At 38.2% G+C, this 20,916-nt stretch overlaps 2 protein-coding genes across 3 annotated transcripts in view; both read right to left on the minus strand.

The window, feature by feature from the left end:
• Positions 1 to 8,364, minus strand: part of LRRK1 (leucine rich repeat kinase 1) — a 149,395-nt gene extending 141,031 nt beyond the window's left edge. For both annotated transcript variants that reach the window (XM_072616925.1, XM_072616920.1), the window contains exons 1-2: positions 8,265 to 8,364; positions 3,030 to 3,235 (exon numbers count right to left, since the gene is read on the minus strand). In XM_072616925.1, the coding sequence (XP_072473026.1) occupies positions 3,030 to 3,099 (70 nt within the window). In that variant the 5' untranslated portion in view covers positions 3,100 to 3,235; positions 8,265 to 8,364. The remainder of the gene's footprint in view (positions 1 to 3,029; positions 3,236 to 8,264) is intronic.
• A 4,882-nt stretch (positions 8,365 to 13,246) lies between these two features.
• Positions 13,247 to 20,916, minus strand: part of ALDH1A3 (aldehyde dehydrogenase 1 family member A3) — a 48,066-nt gene continuing 40,396 nt past the window's right edge. Inside the window, exons 11-13 of the mRNA XM_072616935.1 lie at positions 18,444 to 18,601; positions 17,565 to 17,639; positions 13,247 to 13,446 (exon numbers count right to left, since the gene is read on the minus strand). Of these exons, the coding sequence (XP_072473036.1) occupies positions 13,374 to 13,446; positions 17,565 to 17,639; positions 18,444 to 18,601 (306 nt within the window). The 3' untranslated portion in view covers positions 13,247 to 13,373. The remainder of the gene's footprint in view (positions 13,447 to 17,564; positions 17,640 to 18,443; positions 18,602 to 20,916) is intronic.

The following is a 20,916-nucleotide window of genomic DNA, read 5'->3' on the forward strand; positions in this document are numbered from 1 at the left end:
TACTCACACTGTAATTTAATAATTCTAATGCATGTTACCTTTAATTGATTAAAAGAAACTGAATCAGATTCTCCTAATCCATATAGAGATTCTTCTTAGGACTATAACTTTCATAGTCATAAATTGCATTTCTTGCTTTGAACATTAATGGTCATTAGAGTAGGGAAGGGTGCAAATGTACATCACTGATTTCAATGAATTAGAATGCATGTGTATGCGTGTAATCTGTACAAATCCATCACTTTACTTTGATGAATTCCTGTGGAAAGGTACTGTTGGCACTGATTTACATTGCAAGTCAGCCTATCTGAAGCAGTAGGGTACCCTGGGGTGGGGGGGAAGAAGGGGAAATAGGAGGCAGCATGTGCCAGGGAAGTCAAATCCTAAATATCACCACCTGCACCACTATCTCCCAGGATCCCAAACCCAACAGCTCTAGTAATGTGTGCCATAAAGCAGTAGTCCTGCCTCTAACTCAGCCCACAAAGCCATCAGTGAGGATAGAAATCATTGTGGAGAAAGGGCTTTCCCATCACTCCCAACAACTGCTACCAGCAGGAAAGTAGGGAGAAGAGGTCTCCCCAGACTACCAGTCCTGCTTTCTGCCCAACTCTCGCAGCCATCACTTGGGGAGATGGCTCCCATAGAGCAAGTCAGTCATCTCCACCAACCACCAACCAAGTGGGACTTACAGGACAGACAAGTCAACTTAACTGAAATAGCAGGGCACCCTGAAGGAGAGAAAGGAGTCAGTAGGAACCAGACCACCACCTCTACCACCACCACCTCCTCCTCCTCTTAGGCCCTGATGGAGACAGTCCAGAACCCTGAACCCAAGAACCTTTGGAAAGACAATGCTTCCCATTCACTCTCCAAACCATCATCCTGAGAAACAAGCACCCCCTAAAGTTACAGCCCAGCAAATGTTCCTGAAGGTGCTAAAGCCACATCCACCGAAGACTCAGAAAAGAAAGTTCTTCTCTCCAAAGTCCTTGGCACCATCAAATAGTCCAACAACAGAAAATGATATGATTTTACCAGGAGAAATGACACTAGAGAGGCATTAATGTCATCTTTTCTGCTTTACCCTAAGGACCATGGGATCTTTCTATCTGACTTATAAATGTTGTCTCCCCTAGTAAAATGTAAGCTTCTTAGTAGCAGGGACTATTTTCCTTTTCTATTTGTATTCTATTTTCTCTTTGTGTATTATCACAGTGCTGTGCATACAATGAGCACTTAATAAATTCTTCATTCACCAATTCCTCCGTACATTCTTATCCTGGCAATTTTTGACCATGTTTTTTCCAAAAATCCTTCAATGGAAGATTCATCCAACAGGATGGAAGTTTTTTTTCATTCTTCTGCTATTTCTGACATAGTAACATAGCATTCAGGCTATCGAGCTATTATCTCTCATTCTCAACATGTGACTGGCCCACCTTCTTTCCTAATTTTTCCTTTTTGGGAAAGAAGACCAATAGGTATAGACCTCTGATTATATCCATGAAGGGAATATCATGGTAAGGAAGTTCATTCTTCAAATGTAGATCAGCACCTGTTCTGCAATTCAGTTTTAGTTGTCTGAAGCACTGAAAGGGTAACTAAGTAACTTACCCATGGTCACACAGTCAATATGTGTCAGAGGACAGACTTGAACCCAGGTCTTCCTGACTCTGAGGTCAGCTCTCTATTCATTATTCTATGCTTCTTTCCAGGCAAACATTTCTTCAATTATGTATTTTATTCTAGCCCTCAAGCATAACTTAATATTCCACAGACTATTTAAACCATCTTTCCAATCTATAACATCATATGTAATATCACTAGCAATTATCAATATTATCAATAGTTATAATACATAATATATAATATTCCATAGTCTATTTAAATAATCTTTCCATTGCTCTTTGAGTTTTTGGTCATTTTTATTCCTTTACCACTTTTAGAAAACTTCAAAATCCATGCATAATAGGCCAGCAGCAATAAATTATGTGAAAGACAATATCCTGCTACCACCATATCATGGACACAACACAACACTTCAGTAATAAACAGATGAGATTGTTTTCGATAATACATCTGTCCCTGCCATTAACCTCCTGCATGGTGTGGGTGGGGGGTGAGGAGGGGTGGTGGTGATGGAGAATGTTTACTCCTCTATAGTCACATTTATGTGTAATTCTTTAAGTCAGAAGAATTTACTTTTTTTTTTTTTAGCTTCGGTTCCCCACTAGAATAGCAACTTAAGTACTGAAAACTTCTTTCTGGGCCAACAGTGCTGACCAATTAATTAACTGACTGGCAAGCCAGTTAACTGTCAAATAAGGATAATAATACTTTCCCCTCTCTACATCAAAGGGTCCTTGTGTGGGAAAGAAAAATGAGATTTGTGAAAGCTCACTTACAAGTGTTAAAAGCACTAAACATAAAATTTTGTATTTCTCTGTTTCATTCTGTTCCAGCACCACATCACTGACTAGCACTAATAAAGAAAGATTTACAATAAGCAAACTTTTAAGAAGATATATGTCTAAAACTCTGGGACAATTCACTATGGGACAGATTTTCCATTTTTCACAATTTATGTTCAAGGAGGAGCTGACATTTGAAAATGAGGTCATCTATTCCTATGTCGTTAGCATGAATCTTATTAAAGCATACTTTTGTGATGAAAAATAAATTCAATCTCACTTCCATTGATTTGAAGAAAAAAAAAAAAACCCAGACCATGGCATAATATAAAACATTTGTCTTAGAATGGCAATACCTACATTCAAATCTTGGCTCCCCTACTTACTAGATAAAGGATGCTAAAAAAGTAACAACCTACTGAACTTGCATTTCAATTTCCTCATTTGTAAAATAATAATACTTAACCTAGCTGTCTCACAAGGCAGTTAGGGAAGAAACTCACTTGAAAAACATTAAGCAAATCATATAAATGTGAGTCATTATTTCATATTGCTCAGACCTCTGACTTTACAGGTAAGCCTAGTCTCATACTGTCCTAAACCAAAAGGACTTACCATCTTGGCCTTGGTCCATGATGTGCTCTTGGCCTACAGCAGATGCCTCAGTACCCACACACCAGTACATTCTGGGTTGCAGTTGTGAAACTCCAGTAATCCAGTTTCTGAAGCAGCCCAGTCAAAGATCACCATTTGCACAGCTCAGAGTACAGGTGACAGTATGGAAGCAAGACGACATTGTGGTTGAGAAGAAATCTTGTTTGCTATATTGGAGGAGGGAAAAGAGTTTTTTAAATGATCTAATCTTTCTCCATTCTTGTAAATCTTTAAAATAATTATTTTTCTCTGTGGTTCCCCTCTTTCTTTCAATGATCTTCATGTGCTACCTACACCAGCTAAGCCCTGATGAGGGAGTGAAAACAAACAGTTTCCCTCAAATACCTCAATCAATAACCATCATCATTCAGCATGTACATCATGTGCATACAAAATGTGTACATTTTGATCAGCACCAAGACCTATCAAAATTCCAGAAGACTCATGATAAAATATACAGCCCACCTCCTGATGAAGATGATAAACTCAGAGTAAAGACAGATTTCTTTCTTATTTTTTTTTGGACATGATCAATGTGGTGAATTGTAGGTTTGTAACAGGAATTTTGTTTTTCTTTCTTAATAAAGTAAATGAGACAATATTTGTAAATCATTTAATCACAGTGCTTGGCAAATAGTAGGATCTTAATAAGTAGCTTTTCCCTACCTCCTCCACTTCCCTTAGTAGAGGTAGAGGAGATGGGAAGAAGGGAAGGTAAATTTTTCTTTGAAAATAAAATAAAATTTATTTTATAGGCATGGGGATTGGAGAGGATATGGACTATGCCAGCAACAGGGGCTTCTACCTTTTTCTAATTAGCAGGCTCCCTTACAATTTAAACTCTTAAAAGGGGGGATTATATTTACCTATGCAATAGAAATTAGAAATTAGAAATCCAGATTTGTAGTCAGGAAGGCTGGGGGCTTTTAATCTTTTCAATTGGTTTATCCTTTAACCTTTATCATTTAACCTTTCAATGCTCTAGAAAACTATCCAAAATTGACAGAGGATCTAGCATTGGTGGAGGAAGTCTTCTACAATTAATGAAATTATAATTCCAGTCTCTATCTCTATTTACATCTGAGAGAGAAGTGGTCCTCCTTACCAAGGACGACTTTTCTTGATCCCATACCCTCCCCTCTACTTCAGGAAAATGCCCCCACTATCATCTCCTTTCCTAATCTTCAATCTTTCCCAGTGCTAATGGCCCTTTCCCTGCTGTGCCTACAAAGAGACTTCAAGTCTCTTCCTCCCTGGCTCTTAAAGTTGTCATCCTATAATCTCTGTCTTCACCTCCTCTCCTTTCACTTACTTCCTGTTAGATTGGAAACTCCATGAGGGCAGGGACTTTTCTTTTGCTTCTTTTCATATCCCCAGAATGCTCAGCACCTGGGACGTAGTAGGTGCTTAATAAATATTTATCGATTAATTCTCAACCCTCTGCAAGCCGGCTTCTAACTTCATATCCCTCCAACATCACTAATGATTTTCTGTTAAACTGATGGTCTTTCCTCAATACACAACCTTCTGGTTCCCTCTGAAGCATTTGACATGACTGACCACTGTCTCATCTGGAATATTCTCTTTTTTATGAGTTTCCAGGACTGTTTATTCCTACTTCTTCAATTACTTGTCTGGCTAGTTTTGGGGTTCCTTAGCTGGTTTATCAAAATTTCATGACCCTTAATCATGGCTGTTATCTCTAAGGCTTTGTCCTGAGTGCTCGTCTCTCCTCTCTCTATACTGTCTCACTTGTATTTATTTTGTATGAGTACATATTGCCTTTTATCAAAAGAATATAGGATTTTGCTTTAAATTTTTTTCTCCCAGATCACAGATTTTAATAAAGGCTTAGTAATGAACTGGTACTGGTTCTGCACTACACCGAGTATATGGTGTCTCTAACAATTATTAAGCAACACAGTTGCAAAAATATGTCCAACAGATTTCATGACAGTACTTAAGAGCACTCAAAATCCAATAGCCAGTGCTTTTCTAAGCACTCAGACAGCTCATATTATGAAAATTGTCAACCAGTGCATTCTTTAAATCCCTTTTAAGAATACAATGAGTTGTCTGGAGAGGCACAATCAGAATAAAATTCACAGATGTGGTGTTAAATATGATTTGGCAGTAATGAAACAGAAGGGAGAAATATCTGAACACGTATCAGGTATGTTAGCTATTTAACATTCTGGAGACTAAGAAGTGGAGGGGGTGATAGGGCAAGAAGGGTGGGGAGAGAGTGTAGATCCTACTGAGATTTAACCAAGAGGTGGTAACTCTACAAAAACTAATCTTAAAAAAATAAATTCACTGGGGTTGGGTTTGGGGAAGAGACGTAGAATGGGACTAAAACTATTGTAAATAACTGCCTTCAAATATAATGAGTTATTAAATATTTACTATATGTACCCAACACTAAAAATGATATAATGCTAGGCAACTGTCTAAAATTTTTTAAAGTTTCCTATGTCTAATAATGTTTTTCCACATTTTTACTTTTTTCTGCAAACTTGAAATCTTAGCTTCTGCTAAAACCCCCCAACACATGCTGTTCCCCTTTTTGCTTTCAGTTTCTCTAAGAAAATCTTTTTACCAAAATAATATTTTGCTACCAGAGCAGCATTATAGTCACAATTTTGTCCATTTGCTAAATAAAAGTTACAAAGTGTAGCAACTTAAGTTTTGCTTAATCTCTGCCCTCAAACTGATCTCTGCTTCCTCACAGATCCCCTTATCTTTGGACTCCTGACATAATCAAATCTCCAAACTGGGAAATTATCTTCTGTCAGAGGTGGCAAATAGTGCACATTTTCCTTTCTCAGCCAACGTTTGCTATAAAATCTTAGCTTCCTCAAAGTTACCCTCATCTTTAGTTAGGTTCCTGGTATAATCAAATTTCTAAATTATGAAATTAGCTTAGAAGAGGTAAATAGTGTAAATTTTCCATTTTTCAGCCAAAGGGTGGTTTCCAAACTTTTTCTACCTATATAAATGTATCTTTCAAAATAAAAAGGCCTGTATCCCATAACATTTCATCTTACAAAGATTCCGAAAGCTCCGAATAAAAGCAATATTCTCTTTGTGATCTCACATCTCCCTCCCACAAAAGTAAGATAGTAATGAAGTCCATTTACTTCAAAGGGGTGTGTCAGGGTGAAAGTAAAACCAGAAAGTCCTAAGGCTGGGCCTAATTGCAGCCTAGAGGTGACTGGGTTCAAAAAGTCTTTGCAATTCATAAAGTAAAGCTCTAGAGGATTCTACCTGGCAGCAAAGACTTACAGGGTAGCTCCTAGGTCTTTTGTGTAAGAACCAGCCTAAGTTTGGAGAAGTGTATCAGCAAAGCAGCAGGGTGCTGACTTTTTGGTGGCAACATCAATTCTCCAGCTATACAAATGTGCAAAAATGTACAAATTAACTGACAGAAGGCAGAATGTGATTAACAATAAAAGTTCAGGACAAAGTGCTCTAAGAAAATTTGAGGAGGAGATATATCAGTTTAGCTGGTAGTTTGGGAGTGAGGCTGAGGACAGTGGATCAGCCAATATAGAGGAAGTAGTACCTCGATTGGGCCTTTAAAGATTTCAGTAATTCAAGACTGACTTTTTACTAAACCCAACAGGTAGAGATACAGAGAGTATCCAGCGAAAAGGCCTGCTGGTGAGAGACAATCACAGAAAAAAGGGATCACAATGCCACACAGACTTAGGAAAGTATTTGTTACCCTGTCCCTTCAAGCACAGTTTTCCAAGGCCTTCAAATCACGACTGGCAGATAAAGAGGGCATGTCCTGAGGTATCCCTGTTCACCTGCTGAAGTAAATTCTTGAACTTCCAGGCAAAGTTAGTGTAAGTTTCTTCAAGAGTTTTTGGCCAAAAACAATATCCCAGGTATTACAGAGGTAAATGGTATTCTCATTAATCTTCCCCAAACCCCCATGGGAGGAATCAGGGTAATAGAAAACTCAAATTTTCCTAAAATGTTTAACTGAGGTGGGAGGACCTGAAAGTTTATTTTATTTAAGTACATTCCTATCAACTAGACAATATTTTGCTTTCCATGCATACTTAGTGAAATTAAACTCCAAATGCCCTTTTTCTCCAAATACGAGGACTTGACAACCAAATGTTAAAAAAGAAAAGAAAGGAGGCCTAAGGCCAAGCATTTTGTCTGAAAGCAAAGGGAAAGTTTAGATGTCAGTTCTTTAACACCCCATGTCCTTCCTTTTTTTCTTTTGCTGTTTCAAACAATGCTACTTAATCACAATGGCCTCTTTTAACGTCTTACACAAATACCACGGCAGCTTATCAAACCAAGTCTAGGTTCTGAAGGATCATTTGAAATCCTACTTCAGCAAGAGTGTCATTACTTGTTTTTGTTGGTTTTTTTCCTAGGAAGTGATTTTTTTTCTCCTCCAGCATGTCCTGACAGATACAGAAGAGAGGAATAAAAAAATCTTACATATGGTTTTAAAAAAAAGCAAGGTGCTTTTGTTTCTAGACATCTCAGATCAGGCTCCAAAAGAGTCTCTGGGGGAAATAACCCCCTTAACAGGCATCCTTTAAAAGACTGGCAAAAGGAAGCGCACGCAGAATAGGATTTGGCTGATAGTAATAAGTAAAACACATTTATTTGGCGCCCACTCTGCGTGTCAGGCACTGTTTAAGCTCCGGACGGATCGCGGACTGCAGGAGGGACTTGTCCCCAAGGGTAGGAAGTTGGTGCCTATCTCTACTGGACGGGGTCCTCCGATTTCCTTCTCGGTTCCCCGGTCTTGCTTCTCCCCAAACCCCAAGTTCGGACGCCCAAGCCCCCTCCCCCCAGCCGGACCCACATTCCGTCCCCTTCGCAGGCAGCTCCCAGGGGATGTGAGTCACTGCAGAGAAATCCCGGCAGCAGAAGGCAAGTTTGGGTTTCGGAGTATCCCGCAGCGCCGCGGGCAGCCGGCTCTGTCCCGGGCCGAGCCCAGGTGAGCAGCACCTGGGGAAGTTCCCGCCCCCACCCACCCCCACCCCGGCCAAGATCCACGTCCTCTGGGCTCCGGAGGCAGCCGGGCCGCCCTCCAGAGGTGGCCGACCCGAGGAGGCCAGCCCCTGGCGTGGCCTCTGCCCTGCCGCCCCACTCGCAAACTGCGTGGATGCGTCCCGGAGGAGGAAAAAGCAAGATAGGGGAGGGGGCCGAGGAGAAGCTTACCTGCTCCTCTGGGAGGGGTCCGGGGCCCCCGCGCTGCCAGGTGGAATCGGGGCTCAGCGCGACTGCCGCTCCCTCCGTGGGGAGGGAGGGAAGCGGGAGGCGTGGGCGGGAGTCCCCCGGGGAGGGCGTGGCCGGAGCGGAGCAGCGCCCCCCTTCCTCCCCCCGCTTCCCGCGCTCCGCCTGGGCCCCGGTCGCGGTCACGGTCTGGGCCACGGCCGGGACCTCCCTTCCTCCGTAACCAGCCAGCCCAAGGGAGAGGCGGGCGGGGGGCTGGGGAGCGGCCGGCCGCGGAGGAGTCAAGTTGGGGGGCTGGTTACTGCGGCCACATCGAACCCTGGAAGGAAATGCAGCAGTGGCCGGGGGAGGAGGAGTTCCGACCCAAAGAAATTACCACGGCCCCGGGGCAGAGTGCAGAGGCTCTCGAGTCCTCCCTCGATTTTACAGATGTGGAAACTGAGGCCCATGGAAATTAGGAGACTTGAATCAAGGTCCTCGGAGTCTGTCCCCTGCTTTTACAGAAGAGGAAACTGAGGTCCAGGGAAGGTTACTCCCTTCCCCAAGGTGACACAGTATCTGTCAGTCAGGACTTGAAGTCTTTCGGGCCCCGAAGTCAGTGTGCTGTATCCACCACGCAACCCTGCCTCATCCTACTAACGTTTATTTAATGTATCTGTATATAGAAACAATTTGCAGCTTCCCCTTGTCCATATTCTCCATTCAGTGAAGCAGAAACTGATGTGAAAATCGAATTTGTCAAGTAACGTCCTTCCCCTGTTCTGACACCTGCCTATTTTTTTCAGTCTAAACTTAGATGACTTCCCCCTTCCATTATTACTGTATGCTCCAGTCAAATTGGACCGCTAAAGCCTTCAAAATATGTCTTTATTCCTTTAGGTGATCTGTGACTATGAGCAAGTGGTGGCAGGCTCTGGGCTTGGAGTCAGAAAGACCTGAATTTGAATCCGGTTTGTCACTAACTCTAATGAAGGGAAGGGAATAAGCATTTATAAAGCTCCTACTAAGTGCCAGGTTCTGGGCTGTGTCTTACAAATATTTTATTTGATCCTCAACAACTGCTTTTATTTTATCCATTTTATAGTTTTAGTGATTTGTTGTAGTCATGAAGCTACCAAGTGTTTGAGGCAGAATTTGAACTCGTCTTCCCTGACTCCTGACCTACCATTCTATGTACTATACAAATCTATCTGCCCCTATAAGGCCAAGAAAGAAATTGAATCTTTCAACCCCAGTTTCCTCATCTGTAAAATGGGTCTAATAATAGTTACAAGCTTCAAGTGTGGTATTTCATGAGATTGTCATTAGGAAAAATATTTCCTAAGTCTTTTAAGTGTGTATTAAGGCTACAGGCACTTATCTGCATGGTTCACATATCTCTCTCATCCCTATGTCCTGGACTTAGTTATTTCTTAACTCTTTTCCGGGCCTACAAACAGACTGAACCTCTGCTAGGAAGCCTCGCCCTGTGAGGCAGAGCTATAACTGGAGACCTGACAAGACTGCAGTCATATTGGGGCAAATCTCTTTTCATAATTGGACAACAACTCATAACACAGACCCTTATAATAGCAAAGGGGCATAGTATTACCACTTCCCAGTAATGTCCCGATGGGGTTTTTGTCTGTTCTGGTTAAAGAAAGAAAGAATGAAGATAGCAAACAAATCCACCCCACAGTACAGACGTTATGATTCATTACAATATTTATTCTTAACTTCCTTCTTAATATTCCACTAGCAACCACACCATCATATGCCACCTAATGACTTCTTTAGGAAATGCATGGCAGCGGACGTAGTAAGATTGGGTCAGGCTGAAAATTCAGGATTTTTTTCAATTTTTGGAGAGGGGAGAGAGGGGAATGAAATGACTAGGTTGACAAAAGCCTCATAACAAAACAGGAGGGCACTGGAAACTACAATTCCCCTGTTCAGAGTTGGTCAAATCATAGTATTCAATTTAACACATATATTCAAAAGAATTTCCAAATTTGTTTTCTTAATAAACTTCTCTTCACCTAACACTTGGGGAAAAAAAAGAGTGTAACATTTTCAAATACATATTTCTTGAATAAGGCAAAACTATTCCCCCCTCTGCCTCTGTGGTACAGTGAAAAAGATGCTGTGATCATAAAATTTCAAGTCACATCGCCTCTCCCATCTTCAGTGTCTCATCTGTAAAAGGAAGCAATTGGCTTCTCAGATCCAGAGTCTATGATCTGATGACAAACATTTTAGCCTTCTCTTTTTTTAAAAAAAAAAATAGCATTTTACTGAAATACAGAAGGAGCTGCATTTAAAACTTCAAATGCAAGAGATTAGATTAACCTAAAAATGTTGATTACTACTTAATGCCACTGATGCCCTTATTCCAACTTTAACTTTCATCTCTTAGCTATGAATTACTTGCTGAGGTTTCAAAACAGATTTAAAATTGAGAAAGTCGAGATGCAAACATCCAGATAAAAAGATAGCTAATCTTATTTTGGCGATTAGAACTCTTGTCTAACGTTGTAAATCCGGACAAATGTAAATGTAAATTTAATTTCTCAGCAAAGTAGATTTTTTCTTAAAAAGTTGAATTAAGGTATTTCATTTGTCTGCTAGGTCCAGGTGAACACAAAAAGAACATCCACATGTAATGGGTATGAATTTTTGTTGATAAGAAAAACAAATCATTCCGTTTTGTCCCAAAAGTTTATTCTGTTTTAAAAGTGTTGTTGCATTGCTTTAAACTTCATCTGCAGTGGAATTAGAATTCACAGGATTATAGTGGTTTTTTTTTAAAACCACACCACAGAAAAGTAATCTTTAAAGAATCGAAAACCTAATGTTACATAGATTTCCATTTCTAAATACAGTATATACAAGAAGTTTAAACATACCATTTCATGTACTTTCAGCTATAAAAAATAGGATATACTGTATACTAATTATAAATATTTAAACAATTTAAGTAGCATTTCATATGAAAAGCATAACTGTGCAATGAAAGAAGAGGAACCCTCTGAGGGATTATTTTTAAAGTTAGTGTCTAAAGTTATGTAAGAAAAAATTCAGAAAGTTCAGTGTGTAAAGTCAAACCCTGATTTAACAAAATAATAAGGCAATATGTTGAATATTAACTGATAAGAAAAAAAACAATGAATTACATATGGCATTTTCTAAAAGGACAGCAATTCTATGTCATATACATGATTTTCCATATACACATGTTGATTTTTATTTTTGAAGTTTCACTTTATTATACTACTCCCCCACCCCAATCTCAAATATAAGCATCATTTTCCACATCTAGAAAAAAATACCAGTTAGGTGGTACTAAAAGTATGCCTTAAGAATTTTTTTTAAAATAAGCTTTGAAATTTCAGTGTCAAATAGGAAAATTTATAGCATTCCCAAGTGTGGAATTACAGAACATCTTAAGTTTTTGTTATATAAAAAGGAGACAAAATCCACAACTTTTTTTAAAGCAATATTCCTATACCACTCAGGTGTAGTAGGAGACCTCTTGCCTCCAATCAGTCCATATTGTTATTTGTTGAATCGATTAGAAATCAATATGAGAGTAGCAAACTTCTAAAATAAGGCTAGGTGATACCAATCTTTCCAGTAGTGTATAAGTCTTACTAAGCAATTTGGATCAATAAGCATCATAGCCTAGTGATAAGAGCCTGGGGACTTGATGCTGGAAAATCTGGGTTTGAGTTCAAGCTCCCTCCTAGCTGTGTGACTGTGGGTAATTCACTGACATTTTGTGAGCCTCAGTTCCCTTACCTGAAAAATGGGGATATAGTAGTTATGCTGCCTACTTCACAGGACTGTTATAAAGAATGCACTTTAAGGTGTTGTTAAAAACAACAACAAATAGGTTTTATTATTTATGATCAGTGCTCCAAAGGGAAGACAGAGAGCAAAAGAAGGTCTTAGAGATAACTACAGAGCTTTACTACCTGCTGCAGAATTGCAGTTTGTGGGGGGAAAAAGAGTTCTCACTTTAAGTAGCTTGTTAATGCCTAGTGCTTAGCAGAGTACCTGACACATAATAGGCACTTAATAAATGTTGATTAATTAATGTTCTGGCTCTAATATCCTAGGTATAGATATACAGAGCTGTCTGTGAAACTGCTGTGAAATTCTCCCGTGTTATGCTTAAAAGCTAAACATATACCAAGCTGCAAGACTTTATAAGATAGAGGAAATCTTTGTGGTGAATGCAGTGCAAGTCTCTTTTTTCCCAAAAAAAGAAAGTGCTTGGCAGAATATATATGTTGTGTATAGTATGTTTTGGTGGCCACTGAATGAGTGTTATTTTGGGAACTTAAATTTAAACTGAGTCAGGTAGACACATCGTACTATGAATGAAGATAACTGCCTGCCAAATTAATTACTGTTCATTCTGTCCTTTAATGATATTAACAGCTTTTTAATGAAGGAACTTGACACAGAGTTATAGTCTTCAATTCAAAGTAGAGTCAAAGTTTACATTAATTCATGTCTTTCAATTTGTGTATTTTCTACCTAACCTCTGGCTGAATGGCCATATCCAATAGTGCTTAATATAAGACTAATAAGACTAGGATGAACCATAGAGTTCAGGTGGGCTGGTCTTAGTGGGAGTGGGGGTAGGGTAAGTGGTTTTTGACAAGACCCATCACTATAAATTATAGGGTTTCTCCACTCTAGGTCTAGAGAAGATTTTTTTTTGCCAAGTTCTTAACAGAGACAAGAAATTTGACCAAGTGCTTTTCAAGAATGGGTCAGATGTCATTGTTTTTGGAAATGCCATTTTTTTTTAACAATGCCCTGAGCTTCTTCACTGTCCCCCATGACCAGGTCTAAAGGGGCAAAACTAATCATGACTGATAACTTGATTACCATAAAGTATGACAGAATTCACAGATGGCTAATGGAGCCCTTCAGAGTTTGGATGAATGAAGGTGGACATGAATGAAAGAAAACTTCTTGCAAAATTCGGTAGATTTAAAAGTCCTAGAAGAAATAAAGTTTTTTTTTTTTAAAGAAGTGCTGTGTTCTACAAAATTTCTCTGCCACATTCAGAACGTCAGATTCTTAAGGAAGGATATCTCCCATTCAATGATTCTTCTCATTGAGTTTAATAGTAACTGTTTTCACTTCTGTGTATTCCGCCAGAGCATATTCGCCTCTGCAATAATAAGAAAACAAAATTTAAGAAAAAACCACATTTTCTAGATTCCTTATGTAATATATGTGTATGTATGTATATATGTGTGTGCATATATGTATATCTGTATATATAAAAAATTGCTTTATCCATATAACTCTGCCAAGTCATTTTGAATTCATTCAAGGAAAAGATCATCAGAAAGCAGGTTAAGAAATTGAACAACTGTGAATGATTTCACTATTCTCAGCAATACAAATGATCCAAGATAATTCTAAAGGACTCATGTATCAATCAAAAGAAAGAAAGAAACTGGATGATGTGTGAAGAAGGTAAAGAGAGCTGGGGAGATTTGTTTAACCCATGTTTTAGTTGGGATGTTGACTTCAAAGTATTTAGAGTTCATGTGACAAAAAGAGGGCACATCCACCCCAGAGTAAAAGGCCCCACAAGGCACTAACTAGTCCTGATATATTTGCATTACTCAAATCTCTCTTAAACGGCAGTTTAAAGTCTTTCAGGGGTAGGAAAAGAATGTGTGGAGGTTGGAGTTCTGAAGGCAGGAGAGATCACTGTAACCAGAAATCACTAAAAAATAATTGGAGTATTTAGTGGTCAGAATGGGGTTTCAGAAGGCAGGAGAGAGGCTGTGGCTAGAAGTCACTAAAAATAATTGGGGTATTTAGTGGTCAGAGAAATATTTTCCCCCTCCCCCCCCAAAAAAACCCAAACACCTTTGTTTTATTTAAAGCAATGGCATCATTTTTTTTGTTAATTTTTATTTTCAGTTCTAAATTTTCTCCCTACCTTCACCCCTTCCCCCACCCATTGAGAAAGCAAAAATGTAATATCCATTTTACAGATGAAGTCATGTAAAACATTTTCATATCAGCTATGGTGCAAAAAAGCAAGGAAAATAAAGTGAAAAAATATTAAAGCAGCATCTTAATTTTTTTTTAACCCCTGCATCTTAAACAGAGAAATACATGGGCATAGAGGATAAAGGACTAGCCTTGGAATCACTAATGTGTGACCTCAGATGGACAGGAAGCTTCATTTCTCAGTGCCTCAGGCAACTCTGAGCATCACTGAAAGCAGATTTTTTTATGGGGCCATTCCTTCCCAATTTAAAACAAGGGAAAGGGGCCAAAATCTCTGAAAATCTCTGTACCTGCTGTGTACAAAGCCCTGTGCTAGATGCCTGGGTAGAGGCAAAAATGAACAAAACACAGTCCCTTCCCTCAATGAGCTCTCTAATTAATAGAACAAATAATCTGTAAATATCTATGAATAAGTAAATATTGAGAAAAGTATTATTTTACTGATCTAAGTCTGAGGTATCAAATATGCTCTATACACAAGATTAAAACGTAATTGGGAAATACTTAACAAGATAAATAAAAACACAGTAAACATAGGTAATGTTAATAAATGGTTTTCTAAGTCAATATGTGTCCACAAGGATCATGAAAGTGGCCCCCAATTCTATCTGGTACCAGTGGTCTAGAGAAACCCTAGTGAAGAAATTTCCTTTACTACTGTAGGGCAGCAGTTGCTCAACTATATAGTTTTGGAGAGGCCTGAACAGTTTAAAGTTACATCTTTTTTTCTTGAAAAATTCTTTATTTTGGGTGGTGCCAAGAAGACATATCTTCCTGAATTCGAATCTGACTTCACACACTTCTTAGCTCTGTGACCCTGGGCAAGTCACTTAACCCTGTTTGCCTCAGATCCTCATCTGTAAAATGAGCTGGAGAAGGAAATGTCAAAACACTCCAATATCTTTGCCATGAAAATCCCGACTGGGGTCATGAAGAGTTGGACATGACTGAAATGACTCAACAACGTTTTCATAAAATCTACATAAAGGAATGCATGAGGAAATGCACTGGCACTTGTGTCTTATTCCACAAATGATTCCCCAGGCTTCTTTGTCTTCAGTGATAGTCTTGAACAGATGATGGACTCTGAACGGACACACAGCCTTAGCCTCTTCTGCTGGAGCCTTCCTGCCCTGACCTTACTTACAGTAGGAACCAGTCTTGCCTAGAACCAACAGAAACTGGCTCTTGCTCAAATCATTGGCTCAAATCATTTCCTGCCTTGAGGGCACTACATATGACTCATTTCTACCACCTCCTCCAAATTACAGATAGAAAATAATCCTTCCTACTGTACATATAAAGTAGGGAGGCAATATGGCATAATGGAAAGAGCTCAGTTTTAAGTGAGAAGACTAAAGATTGAGTCTAAACTCTGTTACTTATTATTTGCATTTCTAAGCCTCTATTTTCTCATCTGCAAAATGGGGATAATAATAGCTACTTTATGTATGTCACTGGACTCTTGTGAAGGTCAAGGCATAATTTAAACATTTAAACAAATTTTGTTCTTTCTAAAGCCTATACAAAAGCAAGCTAAGCTAAAGTGAGCTTACTTAACATCCACAATAGAGGGGGGAAAGCTCTGATGAGACTGAGAAATGTGCAAACTGAGACCAGGTAGTGATAGTGGGTATATTTATCTAAACAACCTGGACTGTCAGAAAGCTTCATTGGGAGGAGAAATGGGAATGAGATTTTTGCATAATAAAAAAACACTGATGCCCACAGAAGATAATCCAATGGTTCATGAACATATATGGTGGAAAGATTTGGAGTTAGAAGAAGCACTTCTGAAATCCTACCTCATTGACTTGTTACCTGTGTGACTTCAGAAAAGTTACTTAGCTACTCTAGGCTTATGTTTCCTCAATTTTAAAATAAGAGAGTTGGATCAGATGACCTTTAAGTTTCTTTCCTTTCAGCTCTAAATCTATGATACTGTGATCTTAAGTACTGACTTAATAATAGTTATTGAAAAGAACCTTGGACATGAGGCAAAAGCTGAAAGCAACATAATTAAATTCTATATCCTGATAGGAGATAGGAAACCCAACGAATCAATCATTCAGTACTGGAAAATATAATTATGATAAAATATAGACATTAAAGAAAACCTAAAGGATAGTCTTGAAAAATTAACCCACAGGAAAAATATGTACTAAAGATCCTTAAAAAGGCAAATGCAAAGAAAAGGGAAATCCACAAACCATAACAGATATAAAATAAAAACTGAGACAAAAAGGTTTGTGATCCATTTTACAAAGGACTCTAAAAATTAAATCAAACCAAAATTTTAAAAATGCATATATATATATGTCTTATATATGCATATGTACACACATATGTGTGTATATATATATAATATATGCCACTTATACCCACACATATAGAATTCCCAAACATCTATAGCAGGAATGATTCTATATATAGAACCAATGGACCCTCTGATGATGGTAAAGTGAAGGATTTGTTTAGGGTTTAAAGGGAGAGGATCAACAGGTTGAATGAATTCTTTGGCTTGGTTTTCACTGAGAAACACATGAAGTAGGCAAAGTCTTACTTTTACATTGTCTTCTGATAGTTCTAGTTCAAAGAGTACTAACTACTGAGAATTTCAAATCAAATTTACAAAATAAGACCAGAGAGCATACACTTGAGAGTTCTGAAGGAAATGAAGGATGAAATTTGAAAGTTATTCACCAAAAATGAATCATTTAGTAGATTACACATTAGAGCTCTTCTGTGAGCAGGGTATTTCAACTGGGATTAGAGAGTAGGAAACTGGATTATCAAAGCCTCAGACATAGAAATGAGCATGACGCATATAAGGAACTATAAGATCACCAGACTGAATGCCATTAACAGTTTAAGTTGTAGCAATGAAAGAGAAGTTTGGATAATTAAAGTGGAGCCCAAACAAACTATTATATTCTTGAAAATCTGGTTCACTTTGTGGTTGCTCACTTAGGGGCTTAATGAGATAGGAGTGACAGTATGGGTTGCTACAAAGAGCACTAGACGATTGAAAGAGCTGAGTTAAAACCTTATTTTGCTACTTAGTTACCGTGAAAACTTGGGTCTGTCTGGGCCTCACGTTCCATATCTACAAAATGCAACATTAATATCTAACCTGTCTAACAACTCATAATGTAGGTGTGAGGACTGAGATAATATATGTTAAAATTTTTCAAAATTATAAAATGCAGTATAAATGTAAAAGAGATCATTAAAATGATTATTATTAACAAAACTTACAGTTCTCTGCCATTTCCTGACATTTTAAAGCCACCAAATGGAGCCTGTGCATAGATGGCATTGTAGCAGTTGATCCTATGGAAAGAATTTTAAAAATACAATTACATGGAAAACAGACAATGGTATTTAATAGAGTTCATCTATAATGTTTAGTAACTTTTGATCTCTTGTCTTCCTTTCTCACCCCTTTATGATGAGCTAAATATTTTAAGCACATGGTTTCCAGTTGGGGAAGAGTCTAAATAATGATGGAGGGGGTGGAAAGGGAAGAAAGGAGGAAAATGAGGGAAAAAAGGAAAGCCTGAATTTCTCTTTTCTACCTGTAACACTGGAAGATGTGGCCATTTATTTATTTGCCATTTCACACATCATAACTAGATATTGACCCTTTTTTTTCAGCTAGTGATGTTTTATTGTTACTCTTAAGGTAAATAAGGATGGTAGCCCTCATTTACTTCAATTAGTCAAAACAGATGGTTGATCGAATTAATCCAGGAACAGCTGAACTAACAACAGTTCCATCCTTTCACATGTGTGTTCACAGGGGGGATAGAGACTCTTAGAGTACACCCATCTTAGAGTGATCCAGAGACGAAAAAAGGCAAATGAAAGCAGAGGATTAAAAAGCAGGAGGAAAGGAAGAGTGAATATATTAGTTGAATACACAGAAATAACAAATTAAAAAAAAGTCATCAGACTTCCATAAACTAGATGGGATTTTTTAAAAAAACATGACACCTAGTGTTCACTTTTGCATTGCAGCCTATTCTGAGATCATTTGGCTGTTGATAGGCTTTTGAAAATGTTTACAAGTTAGGAAGAAAGGACTCTCTTCAGGCATTCGAAGCCTGGGAGGAACAATATATACTCCATACTTACCAGACTGTTCCAGACTCTAATGCAGAAGCCAGTTTCAATGCTTTATCAAGATTTTTTGTAAATACAGCTGCAGTGAGTCCATACTCAATACTATTTGCTCTTTTTATAACTTCTTCTATATTTTTGAATTTCATTATTGGCTGTACTGGTCCAAAGATCTACAATGAAGTATAAGAATGGTAGTAAGGAACAAATGTAGAGTACAATCCCATGATCTCAAGGAAGAATTTCCTCACCTTAACGGTTTTATCTAAACATGGAAAATGATCATCAGTAACTTGGACTGTGGGATGAAATGGAACAGAGCACTCCATTTGGAATTAGTGGATCTGGGTTCAAATCCTGACTCTAACACTTACTACCTTTCCTTTGACTTCAGATAATCCTTGGACTCAAAAAGTAAGAAGTCTCAAGGGCTTTCTTTAAGTAATTTGACTTTCTCGAAATTTAAAAAGAAATTGAAATTTTAAAAAATGGTGAAGTTCAAAGTTGTTCTAGGAGAATCCTTTTCTGAGCTCTTGAGCATGGAAAAGCATGGAAAGGTTGCAGAGAACAACTACTAAGCAAACACTAACACTGAAGATGTTGGAACTTTTTATGTAATATTGTTAAGGAACTGGGGTAGATACAGTTCTATGATTATGCCCTGCAACCCACAGAGTGCCACATTTTCTACAAATGGACAATATTCAAAACAATGAAAGGACTTCCTATTCTTAGTTGGTTCTGTTAGGCATTGAAAGAGACATGGCAAATTTTTACCAAAATCCAGTGTGAGCAAAGGGAAAAAAAGAAAAACAGTGCCATAAATCTAAAGTTGAGAATTTAAAAGGTGGCTTTTGAAGGAAGCTTATTACTAGACTCAGTGTTCAAAGTCTATTTTTAGATCTAACATTATGTCTAAGCTGAGGAAATACTTTCCTGGGTTCCTTAGAAACTGCATGTCATAGGACAGTTAAAAAGTTGAGTTGTATGCCATCAGCGGTACAGTAAGTAACCCATAAAAATCTCAAGACTAAAGTCTATAAAATTTTGCTGCCAGAAAGCCTTTGGCAGTAATTTACTTTTTAATGTTTCCCAATGGACACATTAAAAAAAAAGCAAAACATCCTGGGGTCTAATCATATGGGGCCAGATTCTCATCCTACATGAACTCTATAGGAATTGTTAGAAGGATACAACCCTGACCCATGGTAACCAGATGCCATCTCGTTTGATATTGGAAAGACAGTGTTAGATTTATGTCTTTGTAGGGTTCTTTTGCCTTTCTATCATTTCAAAATGATGACCAGAAGGGGAAACGTCAGTAAGAGCTTTACAAGGGATGCATTCATTGAATAAACATTTCTTATAGGAATTTGGTTGGGGAGAACAGAAAGTGGTACTGGGTGCTGGCTGGTTCCAGGGATCTTGGTTTGTCAAAATCCCAAAGCAACCACCTATGCTTTGTTGTCAGGATCACTTCCATCATATAAATAATAGGGAAGCTCCCAGGACTTGTGTATTTTTTAATTGTAGGGGCTTTTGTTTAACAAGGATAGCATTTATTTTAAGAAACAGGTTAATATCAATTCTCTGCATTGACATTTATTTAAAAAGTCAAAGAAACAAAATAGAATTTTCCTTGATGTGGAATCAAAGCACTGTACTATACTGGTGAATGGGTGAAAATCAGTAGAGGGTGAATGGCAAATCAAGTATTTTACAAAAGAATCAACTGACCACTTAAAAAATTTTGGGGGGAGGAAGAGTATATTTCCTTTACTTCAAATTTACTCTGATTAACTTTCAAAAGAGGGAAAAGTCTCACTTATGGCCCCAGCCTTCCTCCTGGCTATACAGACCTGAAATTTTTTTTTTAGAGGTACCAGTATTTTTAGAGTGGGTTATAAAGACCAAAAGATTTAGATATGGCCACGAACAAGGGAAAAGTCATTTGATTTTCCACAAAAAGTAAGCCTTACAGGTTCTAAAATTGCATGAAGAAAGTATTAACTCTAACTAAAATGGTTTCCTTCAGAAACAAACAAAAGAGTCAAAAAACTAGGAGCTCGGGTGGGGGTGGGGTAGATTTTAACCTCCTCATCTAATTCTCCTTCCTCCTATTCTAACCAGAAGTAATGTCACTTCTATGTGAAGTTTAACTGTGGAAAAATTTAAATGGCAGAGAAAGTGATTTATGCACTGTCTGAAATTGCTGAATTTATAACTGCTTCATGCAGTCTACTTTCTCCTTTTTTCTGGGATATTTAGAAGAACACCCCTTGGGAAATAAAAATTTGTCAAATGTCAATAAAACAGGATGGCCCCAAACTGAGGTGGCATTGTAGTACAGTAGGGCTGGATTTGGAACAAAGAGGATTTAAGATTAAAAGCTAGCTCTGTTACTGTGTGTAACAAAGCTGTGTGACTTTGGCCAAGTCACTACCTCTCCAGGCCTCATCTATAAAATAAGAAGTTTAGACTACATGAA

Source organism: Notamacropus eugenii, chromosome 1 (assembly GCF_028372415.1).
Source record: "Notamacropus eugenii isolate mMacEug1 chromosome 1, mMacEug1.pri_v2, whole genome shotgun sequence".
In the NCBI taxonomy this organism is placed as follows: domain Eukaryota; kingdom Metazoa; phylum Chordata; class Mammalia; order Diprotodontia; family Macropodidae; genus Notamacropus; species Notamacropus eugenii.